General features: G+C 32.7%; 2 protein-coding genes across 2 annotated transcripts in view; both read right to left on the bottom strand.

Annotated features, from left to right (window-relative positions):
- The window catches only part of LOC106718531 (nipped-B-like protein B), a 58,775-nt gene extending 48,872 nt beyond the window's left edge, over positions 1 to 9,903 (bottom strand). Inside the window, exon 1 of the mRNA XM_014512646.2 lies at positions 9,473 to 9,903. Coding sequence (XP_014368132.2) covers positions 9,473 to 9,548 — 76 coding nt within the window. The 5' untranslated portion in view covers positions 9,549 to 9,903. The remainder of the gene's footprint in view (positions 1 to 9,472) is intronic.
- Positions 9,904 to 12,630: 2,727 nt separating this feature from the next.
- Positions 12,631 to 13,597, bottom strand: LOC106718532. Its single transcript, XM_014512647.2, has one exon. It carries the CDS (start codon positions 13,595 to 13,597, stop codon positions 12,836 to 12,838), a length of 762 nt encoding a protein of 253 aa, XP_014368133.2. The 3' UTR covers positions 12,631 to 12,835.
- Positions 13,598 to 14,493: the final 896 nt, after the last annotated feature.

Raw genomic sequence — 14,493 nt, 5'->3', positions numbered from 1 at the left:
AGTTTGTTTTTATGTTATTACTGTCAATCATGTTTACTTTTTATATACGTACGAAGTAGAAGAACAATCGAATTAGTCGGATTTTACATAACAAATTCCAAGGTATGTCCCATTAATATTCTAAAGAAGATTTCTATGATAGTTAAGCGAAACGACTATATATTTGAATATCTAAATAGCGTTTGTATGTTTATAGAATTTTAATTTATTCTATTGAACTATTGTTTTATCGACCGTTCTAACATAACCCTGATTTGAATGGTCTCTGAGTTGTTTTTATATGTATAAAACCTCAATCATATGGCAGATTTTGAAATCGATGAAAAGATTTAGACCCTTTCAAGATCTCGTAACTCGTAACAGATGTAACTCTTTTAATCGCATTATTCGAAATATTTTAAATTGATTTAAAAATCCTTTGAAACAATACTTGCAACTGGCAAATATTGTGAATAAATTTAACTTGAACAGTAAACAATGTTATCGTGTTACGTAAAGTTATAACTTCATCCGACAATAGAGCGGTTGTCTGACAAACTAATGAAGCGTGAACTATGTATGAATTCGACCATATCCGAGACGAATACTTTGTTTTATTTATCACAGCTTATATTTAAAAACTAGCTATTGCCCGCGACTCCGTCCGCGCGGAAATAAAAAAAACTTAATACATAGCCTATGTGTTCTTCCAGACTATATTCTATATATGTGCCAAATTTCATTAAGATCCGTTCCGGAGATACCTTCTAACAAACATCCATTCATCCATCCATCCATCCATAAATTTTCGCATTTATAATAGTAAGATTATATACAATACAAAAATTATTTATTTGTTAAATAATAATCAATTGTTTTCAATACCATGATCAACACGATTAGGATGATATAATTGAAAATGACTAAATTATTATTATCCATGCAAGAGTTATCATTCATACGCATCTAACAAAGCCCATGTTATAAATATGGTAACTCTATAATTATGGTTTTTAACTCTTCATATACCTATTCATAATTAAAAACAATAAATAATTTAGTTTTTATATTGTATTTTGACCACAAACATTAAAAGATATTGTAATAACATAACTATGTGTGAATTAATTATGAAAATAATAATTCAATTACCACAAATACCTAAGCTTTCAATCATCAATTTTCTTATAAAGATATTATGGAAAATATAAACTAACATACAAAGGGTCATTAGTTTACCTGTTTTTGTCACAACTATTCGCACTTATGTGTAGAAATGTACTTTTAGTTACTGTTCCAATTTCTATGAATAATTCTACAAAACGGCTATCGTAAACGAGTTAAAATTATAGGTTTAAACGTTTAGCAACAGCACATTGCTTGCTCCACTGACAAGATCGAGATTCTACATCGAGAAGATACCTATAAAGAAAATTTACGCCATAACTGAAAGAAAATATAATATGCTAAAAAGACCCAATTTTCACTTCACAGGTCTCCTTTTATCTGAAGTCCTTTTTGGACTGGAGTGACCACAACTGCTATACAAAAAGACTGTGCAGTGCTCGTCCAAAATTGCGCGGCTAACTGCTAAGTGGAAATAGGATTGTTAGTTTCCCACCAGATCTTACACAATCGAGCTTCTTCCAGTTCGCTTACCGGAAGAACAAATTGATTTAATTACTTAATGTGTTATTGATACTATGAGAAATATTCGCACGGCTCGACATGTTATTAAATATACCGCAATAACTAGTCTTGTTGGATAGCCGACAGAATTAACCGACAGACTATAAGCCACGTGTAAAATTATTAAACTCATCTAATAAGATATGTTAACGTATTTTAAAACTGACCTATCAAGTTGTTTAAGCTCGAAGTAGTCGAGAAAGTGTAGAGTCAAGTCCTTCAATAATTCAAATAAATATTTAATACACGGGATGAACTAGCTATTGAAGCCCGGGCTTTCGTAGGACCACAATGGAAAAAATATTGACATAATTGGATGTGAAATAATGCTGTTTATCTTCTTTTTGTCATTCCAATAATAGCATTCCTTGTCAATCATTTATAAAATGGTTTACTATTATGAATCTTTCTAAGACAAATAATAAATATCTTATGAGAATCTTAACAATTCAATAGTACGATTCAATATTAATCAATCAGGTATTCAGTGACCTGTACTGATTACTACCGAGCCTTAGTTTCGACAGCCAGAACTTGACTAACGTTGAATAAATGCCAAGAAATTTTCAAAGCGAAACATTATAAAGGTGAGGCTCGACCTTAGTGGAAGCGAGGTCAACTCGATCGGCTCGACGAGCAACAGCCATAGACAGATTCGTTACGCTCGCAGACGAAACACGTTTGCACGTTAAGCTTTCTGTATAACAGAATAAGGAGTAACCTCGCCTTAAGTGTTTCTCGAATCTTACCACATGTATAGATAGAAATTTTAGATTAATGCAGCGTGTATTAATATAGTCATTAATTCGTATTGAAGCAACAGCATCGGACCATAGACTATAAACATGAGTGATGCAAACACACGCATCGATTACATTTGCAAATATATTTCTTTTTATGGTCTCTTGATCAACATATGAAACACGGGTGAGATGCAGCCATGGATGCGCACTAACTACAAAACAACCACTAATCGGCTATTGATGGTGGACTAGATTGGACCCGAATACCGAGGTAGGACGTATCATTGCTGATAAAAATGACTAAAATCCAACCTTTTTTCTTTTCTCGACAGCTTTTTTACATACGTAACCCTTCATGTACAGACCACCGCAAGTCAAGTATAACATGTAAACAAATCACACCGCGGAAGTAAAAGCAATATTTGTTTACGTTCTTTACACACGATTTGCTATCACAATTTCTCTTTGATGTTCCGCAGTATTTCATAGTAAAGCGTAATAATTTGAAGAATAATACATACCTAATTTAAAAAAATCTCGAACTGCCGTTCCTCTCCAAAATCGGTTAATCCGTTTAAGTTACAATGGAGGAAAAAAAACTTATGTTAGTCTAGCAATATATAAATATTAAAAAGAAAACTTTATGATAAAAATTAATTATTTCCTTTCTCGAACTATTCTCAAGGCTTTGTAACCGACACTATATGATTTACTGACATTGGAAGGGAAATTGTTCCATATAAAGTAAATTCAAAAAATAAAATTTACCGTCTATCAAAAACCTACTAAGAATATATTATACGTAATTACTTTTTTTACATATATTAATTTAGTACATCTTAGTAATAAGTTGTTTGTTATTATATTAAGAAGTTATATGTAAAATCGCCTGGAAAAGGCATAAATGTACAAATAAATAAATATTTCAAGTGTACCTTTAAAGTAAATTGTTAATACTTCGCGTGAGTAAACCCACTAAATAGAATTTAGTCCATTAACACCTAATTTTATTGCAAATTTCCTTCAATTATTGCATTTTACACACCATTAATCAAGGGCGTAATCAATCAAAAAATCAATGCCTCTTGTAGAAACTAACATAGAATTCATACAATTTTGTATAAAAATGGTCTATTCAGTTATTATTTTTAGTTTTCCTTGACAAAATTAAACAGTCGTTTTTCACTTAACCTTCAAAGATCTTACTTTTCATCTATGACTTGAAAATTTTCAAATTTCTAAATTTTCTTTCAAGTATTATACCTACTTAGTTCATTAATTTCTAAGTCGTTCGCGTATTGTACCGAATGTATTTTCGTGTTGACTTCCTCTGTGAATTGAAAATTCGTTAGTAACGGTATCTGCGATGTGTGGCACACAATTATTATGCAGGCGACACGACCCGTCCCTTTCAAATTTGACGATGACTCGGAATAGATACGTATTGAACTGCCGTGTCATAATGTTAACCTCCTTACATGTAGAACAGCTTGAAACAGTTCAAGACGTAGTTTAACTGTGAATACATCATATGTTCATTGGTACTGGAATTTAAACGTATGTTCGGTATGGTTTTAGATTTGTCAAAATGCAACAGTCGAACTGTGTTTCTTTCCTCATTCTTCATTTAACTGGGACAAAAAGGAACTAGATCGATTATACTAATTAAGCTATAACTATGTCTGTTTACTAGATGTATTGCAAGATAGCTATTTACCTTCTCACTGCACAAATAGCAAAAAAGTACGGTTTACTTTTAAATGTATTACGTTATTTTCGCTATATTTAAAAGTGGGTTTAACTTTCCCTACTTACACTCAGAAATAACATAACAACGTAATGTAAATCTGCTGCTAGTGATTAAATTTGTAGGCGACACTTATTTGTAGGACATATCAACAAAATTAACATTTTTATTTATGTAAAAAAATGATTTCTACCGCAGCTAGATGAGGTTAATGTAAAATTTAATTTGATGTATCAATTTCAAATTCTAACTACAGCCAAATTCTTATGTAAGTTAGAAATTTTTGTCAAGTTGTCTTTTTTAATAAGGAATTTGTTTTTACTAGAACGTTGCTTGTTTTTGATATTTTTAATTCTATAGTTGTGTATAAAACCTCTTATAATCGACCCGTGTTAATACGGAAATTTCAATATTCTAGTTTAGCAACATTGCGACGCTACTTACAAAGTTAAATTCAATTACAAATTACCTAAGACCAAAAGTTATTTCTCGTTATTACACCTGTCTTATAAAACATTGAAACAAGCCTAAAGCAATGTCTTTAGCTTATATAAATATTGTATATTGGAAATAATAATATGTCTCGTGTTCTAATTCTAAAATAATGTGCGCAACTTCACCGGAACTCTTGGCATAACTTGCCGTCATCAACAGATTGTAATCGATGTTTCCGACTTTACCAGTGTAACTAGAATTTAAACAAAAAAGATAAGTTGTCTTTCTTCTTTAACGCAATCTTGTTCTAAGATACAAATATTAATAACTTTATGAAATGGATCAGCAGCATTACACGTAATGTAATGTATATTTTTTTCCTCAACTTTCTTGCATGTCGCGAAATCTTCATTATATTACTTAATGGTTGTGATTGACATTTACTTTGAAATCCCTTTCGGTGAAAGGAGATTTTTTTTAATAATTTGGCAATTTTCAAGTTAAACATAATTTCATTTTGCTGTATATAAATAATGTTACGAGTAAGAGCGAAATTTACGTTTTGTGGTTTGGCCGCATAAAACACGTAAACGACATTTAAAAAAAGGAACAATTCTAAAATTATACTGACCTTAAATTTTCTTATTCTTAATTAATAATGACGATTGACTAATCCAATCACGAGTACGGTGCATGAAGTAACTCATGGGTCAATGACAGATGCATCAATTCAGTACAACCGTGAGAATGCCACGAATTGGCGATTTAATTAAATTGTAATAAGTCCGTTTGCCTCGAGCAATAAGTATGATTGCTCTCCAAGACAATTACAATTTTTATTGCTAACAAGGTACTTAATTACACCCTACAGATGTGAAACGAAAGCGAAACGATATTGCACTTTCAATTCGACGTTAATTACTTCATTCTCAATTTGTTTTAATTAAGGATTTTTTTGACTTTTCCATGACATAGACAGCTCTTTGAATTACAATTTAAGAAATGTTAAACTTGTGTTTAACCACAATCAAATTGATGATAAGTGACGATTTGATCAGAAAATGATACGTACTAGTTTCGTTATAATGTATATGCTGTGGCCTTTATCAATAAGACAGGTGTTTTTTATACCAGAAAGTGCCAAACGAGCAAAACATTTTAACAAACAGGTGCATTAGCTTTTTATATTTAAAAATAAACCTAACATATGCTAAAGGAAATGCTGGGAAACAGTAAATGAGACATCTGCTTTGTGCTATAAGTCCTACACCTACCTTTATGTAATAACCTCTGCGTTTCAATGAACGTCCGACATGCAAAGACATCATTCTTTTATTGCGTCTCATTCAACGCGAAGTATTATGTTTCCGTACCATTTCATCTTGTGCTTACGATTACAAAGGTTCAATGCACGAAACCTGTCCATTTAAATGCAGTGCAAAAAAGTGCATTAAGCCTATGCGATAACGTCGATCATACCGTACAAGTTATAAGCGGACGCGTGTGAGGTAACAAGTCCCTTTCCTTTTACATCGTGTTCAACTATCTTGTAAATGTAATAGAGTTAGTTACCTTCTGTAATTTAGAATTTAATGAAGCGAGAACCATTGATTTTATATAAATAAATATTGACTCGGTTAGAATTGAGATTGAGCACACCAACCTGTTAATTACAGAGTTACGTTTTTAGTTACAGGGGTTGAAAATCATTGACTATCTTAGGTCAAACTATTGGAATAAAAAAATAGTTTGACGAATGACTATTTCTTTTATTAAAATCCAATGATTTTATTTTTAAGATAAGCGACACGCCTGTCTCCCAATACTTAGAGATGGCGTTAACTTCCTGAAAGCGTGACTGCGACGACAAATGGTAAAATAAATATTAGATAAAGCTGATGTGGAACTTGCTGATTCAGCGACTTATATAACCGGCCTTGCCTCATTATCACGTACAATTTCTTTTACAAGAAAGTTATTACGTGATAATTTAAAATTTCTCGGTGGATTTTTTTTTCAAATATACTAACATATAGTACTGTATATGAACAATTTATTAAAATGTTATAAAAACATTAGTGGTATTTAATAAAAAAAAAGAAACCGGAGAAACCTTAAGAATAACAATTAATTGGTTTAAAGTTACACAAAAAATTAAGATAACTGAGAAATTTTCGCTGATGCTACTCATTAACACAATTTCTTTTTAAAAGTGGTAAAAAGTAGCTTGTTTTTGTTTAATTTTACAATTAAAAACTTTTCGCTTCGCAAATCTACGATATTGTATTATAATAAAAATATAATTCACGATTAAGCTTAGTATAGATGTTAACGGTAATCAATACAATTTAATTGAAACTAAAGACAAAATCATAGTGCAATAAACATTTTAGACACTGAACAGTAAGAAAAAATTATAACTCTTTAAAAATAATTAACTGGCTAGTAAAGATAAACATGCACTTTCTAAATAAGCCTAGCGTGAGAAAGGGATTTTAGATTTATCACGCATTTAAGCACTAACAGGCTAGAATCGTTAATATTGTACATTTGATCCTAAGTTCCGCCTTTCATTTCACTTCAGACGGCAAAAGGCAGATGATACCTACAATCAAATAATTTCTTAGAATTAATCGACAATATTCAAATTAAACAGCATATATACTGGAGCAACTAATGTACCTGAACGAAAGTACCAACGATGCTAATATTAGATGCCACAGCCTTGTTAAGCAAAGGAAAATACCACGGGGTTTAGTGGGTAGTCCGGCCTAAATCACAAGGCCGGGTGTTCCACACGAAGTCGTCCCTGATGCCCCCAGACAGAGTGCAGCAAAGACGACGAAGTGCGTAAATGCATTCCCCGCGTCAAGAAAAAAAAAGATGCTAGTATTAAGAAATAAAACTTTTGTAAAGCGTCTTTTTTAATGTGATTGCTTACATTTTGCTCTCTAAGTAGTATGATGGTCATATCTATTGCTTATTATCTTGACGCTTTGTGGTCGTCGACCTGAGTAAGGAAGGTCACGAAAGCAACGTAGTTTGCAATTCACAAAGATTACAGAAATATTTAATAGCGGATATAAAGCGGGATTGTTCATTTCAATATTTAGTTAGTTAGTTTTTTTAGAACTTTAACTGCCCTGAATTAACTGAATAGGATAGTTAGAAGTCAAGAAGAATTCAAGTTAGATCGATGCACACCTCTAAAAAACTTTGCCATGAAAATAAGTGTTGACTGACCATATCTCTAGTACATCTCAAAGACATAGTAATAGATGACTCCTAACGAAGTATTAGCTTATGTTCCGTATACGTAGGTTCACGTCCTAATGACCTAATGCGGTCACTAAGCCGCGGAAGTCAATCAGACGCGGTAATCGTACTTCCTTTGGTGAAGAGTTCATGTGCATAGTCATGGATATTTTGAGAAAGCAAAGTATATTATTTTATTTTCCTTACAACATTATAGAAAAAAGTGTTTCATATAGAATTTGGATTACAATTCACTCGATGTTATAGCGTAACAATTAGTAATTCATAATTAATATTGTGTAGTTATCATACTAATATAATAAATACGAATGTTTAGATGTATGGATGAACGGGTAGATGGATGTTTGTTAAAAGGTATCTCCAGAACTGCTGAAATTTGGCATAGATGTAGAACATAGCCTGGAAGAACACTTACTCTTCTAATTAAGTTTTTTTTCAAGTTCACGCGGACGGAGTCGCGGGCAACAGCTAGGTATTTATATTTATTATAAAATCTAATCAATAGGTATAAAGGTCTTGTTAGCTTTATCATTCCGCTCGATTGTAATTGATATGTGGCAGTGGCGCCCGATTACGTCACCATGATGTGGTAGCCGTTTTCGTAATTAGATTTAAGTCAGAAAATCATCTATTTTAAAATATTATTGTGAACATATTTTGAACACAATAAATCAGTTCGTAATTACGATATTAGAGATCTGAGATTGATTTCACATATTTTTACGCGTTTACATAATTTTGAATTAAAAATTAAAACTGTCTCATGAATTATTTCTGATGAATTAATGTAAAATTGTATTTAGTGGTGTATATATTTCTAAGTCAATGTATTTTAATGCATTTTATATTAATTTCATTAGAATTAATTACACTTTATTACAAAATTATACTCGAGGAATACCTAATTGGACGTTAACACTGAAAGATGAAAAATATTGATAAATTTTATGGTGCAAAATTTTTTATATGTTTGTGAATAATATTTAGTAATACGTCAACATATTATATATATTATTACTAGTCAACATTTTCTCCTCATTCAATGAGAGAAAAAAAGTCGTAAGTTTTCATCCAGGCCATTTTTAAAAATTGCAGACTATTTTAATGATGCAAAAGCCAAATAATCATCAAACGATTAAGTGGTTTTGAATTGATAAAAATAAAGTAAAATCAAATTAGATAGGCGCTTTTTGCATAGCTATGTTAGAAGAATCCACTCAAATGAGCAATAAGTAAATGCATCCCTTATTATGAACTAATTATCCTTGAATTTCTCTAAAACATTGAAGTAGGTAGTAATAAAATCGATGACACAAAACCGTAAAGTGATAATAATAAAAACAAACAACACACGAATTATTTATAATCATTTACTCATCTCAAGGATAATTACGTTAACATGCAACATTCACAGTTTTTTGTGTTGTAAGTAAAAAGGTAAAATATTAATCAATTTTTTTTTTATTTGCATATAAATCAAGTCGCCATTAACTAAATTTATTCGAAATGTACTTATGCCTAAAAGACCGAACCGGCAACATGTTTCTACCAATTTGCTACACTACCCATTACACCTCCATAGCCATTATTACAGGTCACTCACCTGAAGGTGTCCAGCATTCGGGGCACTCCTGACAGAGCGAAGCCCAATCAAAAGACAGGTCCTCGAAACTAGCCATAGCTGCGATCAGCTAAACAGTCGGTCCTCTCCACAGCATATCAGACAGAAGCTATCTGTCCACACAAGCACCAACACAATTGTTATGTTTTACGTTGCTGTCATGTAAACGAAAAATAATGAAGCACTCTTAAATCATATGTTGTCACAAGCCGGCAATTAAACGAGTTCGCGCCAATCCGCGTCACGTCGCATGCAAGATCTGTGTGCACGCGCATGCGCAATAGCGACTGGCGGAGGACTGCGCGCGGTTGCGCGGCGGACGGACTTGCGGCTGCTCGGGATGTCACTCCGAACCTGTTTCTAAGCCTCGAAGCTAAAAGCGCTCACTCGACGGATTCGATATTTCGATTTCAATGAACCGTTAACGTTCTTTTCTCGTCGGATGTGTCTAATCTACACATCGCAACGTAACCGCATCTCCGATCTGTTTTACAGCGTCTGTTTTCGCAATCTTTAGTACATAAATCGATCTAGGCGCGGTCGAACCTAGCTTGAACTTACTGGAAATCTAACGTTTGCATAGCTTTAAACTTAAACATTCGGTCGTTTTGTATTCAACACGCGTCTAAGAGCTGTTAAAACTGACCGTCCTTTATGAGAACCCACGTTTCGACTGCGAAAGACACACCTCGTTTAAGCAATGTTTTAACGACTACTACTACGACTTTATTTACAATTTACAAAGTTATAAAAACAGGTTTACAATAACAAATTTCTAATCTATACCAATTATGAGTTTCTGGTACTTCTCTAGTCTTTCCAAACAACTTGTGAAGCAGACAAAGCGCTTGTAAGAATTGAAGATAAGGTACATATACAAGCTTAGTTACAATGTCAGTGATAGTATAAGCTAGGTTCTGTCATGGCTCGACTAATCTGTAGCGTAGCGTCGTGTGGTATTGGCTTGACATGGCATAACTTGGCACAGAACAGGTGCGCAATACATTTGTCGTTTGGTGTTACACTTGGATACTGTGAAGTAGAAATTAATGGTTTACCTCTTTACTTCGTGGAGATCCACTGGTTGAACTGTTAGTTTCTTTGGTACATTATCCCGTGAAAAAAAAACCTAATTAAAATCAACAAAAAAACTTTAGGTACAAACAACATAAACTATTGCTTTCAAATGTCATTTCTAATCCTATATGCATTTCTATTCGAACAGAATGTAAAATTAATTAACGCAATGGAAACTCGAGAGCTCAATATAATAAATTAGAATGCATCTTCTATGTAAATGCTTACTCAATTTAAGTATATTTCGCATAAATATGGAATTGGCCGCTAATTGGCTAGTCGTTGCTATACGCAGTTGCTAAAGCAGAAAGCGGCAAGCCAACGTAATATTTATTCAGAAAATTCAAAGAGGTTGTTGCCTTCATTCAAACATTTAATAAAATACAAAACTACTCACGCACTACTAAATGAAACCAACCTACGTTTTAATTTAGTCAAAAATTTCTACCAATTTTTTCATAATAGCAGCGTGAATTATAATATTAATATACAATGCAAAGGAAAAACAATGTTTATTATAATAGCTGTGAATAACTAAACGTAAGAAGTTGTCCTTGAACTGGAATGACTGAATGTAACACATAACAGACGGACAAACGGACTTGTTTAACTCGAGGTGGTACACTTAATTCACGCAATTGCACGTAGGAACACGTACTTACGAAGTTAATAGGGCATGCTGTCTCATCTTACTTAAGAGGCCCAATCTGTGGCGGCAATAATTATATTATGTAAAAGGAAAATTTCATCATTACATCAGTCATTAATGTGATTTCTTTAAGTGAACTTTATCAACTGTACATGTCGTGAAAAAAACATTGAATAATCAAACGAAAATGTCAACAACACATGTGGCTCTGATATTGTTTCCAATCAAGGTCACGTTCCATTTTATGTGTTGGAGTTTAATAAAAACCACGGAATAGATAAATTTAACGGCTTTATAACAGCTTGAAGTACAAAAGTGACAAGGCAATGCATTGTAACTTAAATACCTTCATTTCAACATTAATTCGATATACTCGACTATTTATTACAAATTATAATCGAATATTACTGTTATAATGCCATTCCCTTTGAAGAAACAGAGAAAACAATGTGTATCAATATAAGTATTACAGATGTTAATAATGTAAGTATTAATAATATTTATTTATTATAAATATTAATTAATAATGTTGCATAATTTTATGGCCACAAACGAAAAAAAATATTTTCATATAGCCTTTTAAAGTGCTTAGTTACACGAAACATGAACAAATGGATTATTGACTAGCAGATAAGGTTTTCGTGTGCCAATCTATTTAGTACCAAATATTGTAGTCATAACTGCTAGTATATTATTGCTACTTAAGTAAGATATTGCTAAAACATATTGTCCTCTGAGATAGAAAATACAGGACAATCGGCATGATTTATTAGAATAACCTTTAAAAAAAAATGCGATACCAAAACAAGTTACAATTACGTGCAATTACTATTATTCAGCTGTTTGTTTCCTTAATATTTATCCTTATCAATTAAGGAAATATAAATAGAATGGCATCAAGTAGTTTCGGACCAAAATATAATCTAAGAAACGGCCACAGACATCCTCTGGTCAATATTTATTTTGATAACTGTCACAACAAATAAATCTCTAAGTCGTGGGTAACCTTATACAGCGTAGTTTCATGTTCAGAATTAGGATAAGGGGAGACTAATTAGTATGTCATTCAACTGTACTTGTTACTTAGAAGTGACGAATAAGCACATGGAAGTCGTATATTGAGTAAAAATCTTAAATAACTCAAGCAAGATTCTAAAATGAAAAAACATAAAATAGAAAACTAATTTATTTACGTACTAGTATAATCTGAAACGAAAACATAAATTTATATGTATTGAAAAAAAGTTAAATCAAGATTAATGTAGCATATTTGACACAATGAAGCTAGTATTAATTAAGAATATTCCCATCACATTATAACGCCTGAGAGTTTTGAGAATTACACACTTTACGTTACGGTACGACCGTAACGGTAAGCTCATACCAAAACCGACGTATCGGCTCATGAGGGTTTATAAATGCTTCAGTCTCGTTCGTATTATGACTTTGTCGTAGCCCTGATCGTGTAATGAAACCCGACAGGAAGGTGTTATCAACTTTTATCAAAATCACATTAATAAATGAAAAGATATAAGCTCTCTGATTGTCTCCAGAGATAAAAAAAATAAATTAGGGTCGAGATCTTATGTTTTTCATTCTCAAAAATAGGACCTCGTTTTTTAATCGCCCCATTCTTTAGTTGTTTCTTCTTCCAAGAACACGTCTAACAATTTTCGTTGAACGATGAGTTTTCTATTTCGCGGCACTTCTGTCAGGTGAGGAAGTAAACTCATCAAAAAGTTTCGATCGGGATCTTCTGCAAATCTATCATTGCGTCTGGGCTTGTATAACTCACGTTTCGTTTTTTCTGTGTCTGAATGTTCTTGGTAATCGTCATGATTTATTTCCTTAGATTTACAACAACAAACTTGTTTTACGGGTTCGCGAAAAGATTGTTCTGCCGATGAAGTTCTTACTTTAACTGACTTAGAATTCTTTAATGAAGTAACTTGTACTGACTTCGATTCTGACGATGTTTCTCCAAACGGTGACAATGCCCTGTTATCTTCATGTACTTCTTCATCGGGGCTGTCCGCTTCAGACAATGGATATTCGCGCACAGGTGGTTTAGGTACAATTTGCTTAGCTAAAAACAATAACGATTCGTAATATGACCAAGAAGAAGTTTTAATAGTAGCTACAGTTCCAGGTTTTTTAGGTTTATTTACTCTAACGTACTCTTTGCGGAATTGGTCTCTCAAATTATTCCATCTCTTCTTAATAGTATCAACTGGCATATTTAACTCTGATGAAACTTCCTCCCATTGTAGTCTTGTTTTGTATCTATTATTATGATTATCACAATGTCTATTCCATAATGCTGGCCTATTGTAAACACAAAGTATTAATTTATCGACATCTAAATAGCCACCCTCAGTCATTTCAAATAAATATACACAAAAAACTATATTTTCTGATCCTTAATTTAAAAACTGCTTACAATGATGTATGAACACGCTGCATACAGCAGGCAAACTGCCGACAAATCCAAACATGTAGGACTTGATCACTAGTCGTTGATTGTCGGGCGTCGTCGGACGAAGACGTCAATACGCTGGTGCTGGCGTTCTCTTTTCTACACATGCATTACATTTGTTTGAATCTTACGAGTTTATCCGATTACGACCAACCTTAATTTAGTTCGGTTCGTTCGTACGACGCTGTTATAGAAAGAAGGCGCATTGTGAAGCTGTGCATATTAATAAAATCGGTGTTACTCTATGTAATATCGTAAAAGAATGTCAAATTTCTTACAAATGATTTAAAGGCGTTGCTGATAACGATAAACCAATATTTAAAATTTTTGTATGTTTGTCTGTATGTGCCTGGAAAATCAATTTTGACGGGAAGATAGCTGGAGATAGATGGACCCCCGATGGGTCCGAAACTAGTCGGTGCCGTCACCGGACGATCAAACGTGAGTTAAGCCGTTTCTTAATTAATTGGGAAGATAGCTATTGCATTCGGGCAGATTATAAGGCTACGTTGAACTCCGCGGTGATGAAGTCGCCCGCTAGTTCAGACTATAATGTCACTACAACTTTTACGACCGGAACATAAATGTTATGTTTAACAGAATGTGCCACAATGTCTAATTAACAATTTTACACTGCTAATGCTATAAATTAAATTCTATGAAAGTCCAATTAAATAAGAACAGAGAAATATTATAATAAAGAATCTAATTAATAATAAAAACTATGAATAATATGTTAAATTAATAATTATTTCTCATGTTTTTCATGTTTCAATCTTTAAATACTTTGATGTGTAAATA

This window comes from Papilio machaon, chromosome 4, assembly GCF_912999745.1.
Source record: "Papilio machaon chromosome 4, ilPapMach1.1, whole genome shotgun sequence".
Taxonomy (NCBI): Eukaryota; Metazoa; Arthropoda; class Insecta; order Lepidoptera; family Papilionidae; genus Papilio; species Papilio machaon.
Note: the sequence above shows the minus strand (reverse complement) of the source record. Positions and strands in the feature narration are given on the sequence as shown.

Excerpts from the sequence above, each read along its gene's own strand:
- LOC106718532 (XM_014512647.2), bottom strand. The coding sequence starts at position 13,597 with ATGACTGAGGGTGGCTATTTAGATGTCGATAAATTAATACTTTGTGTT.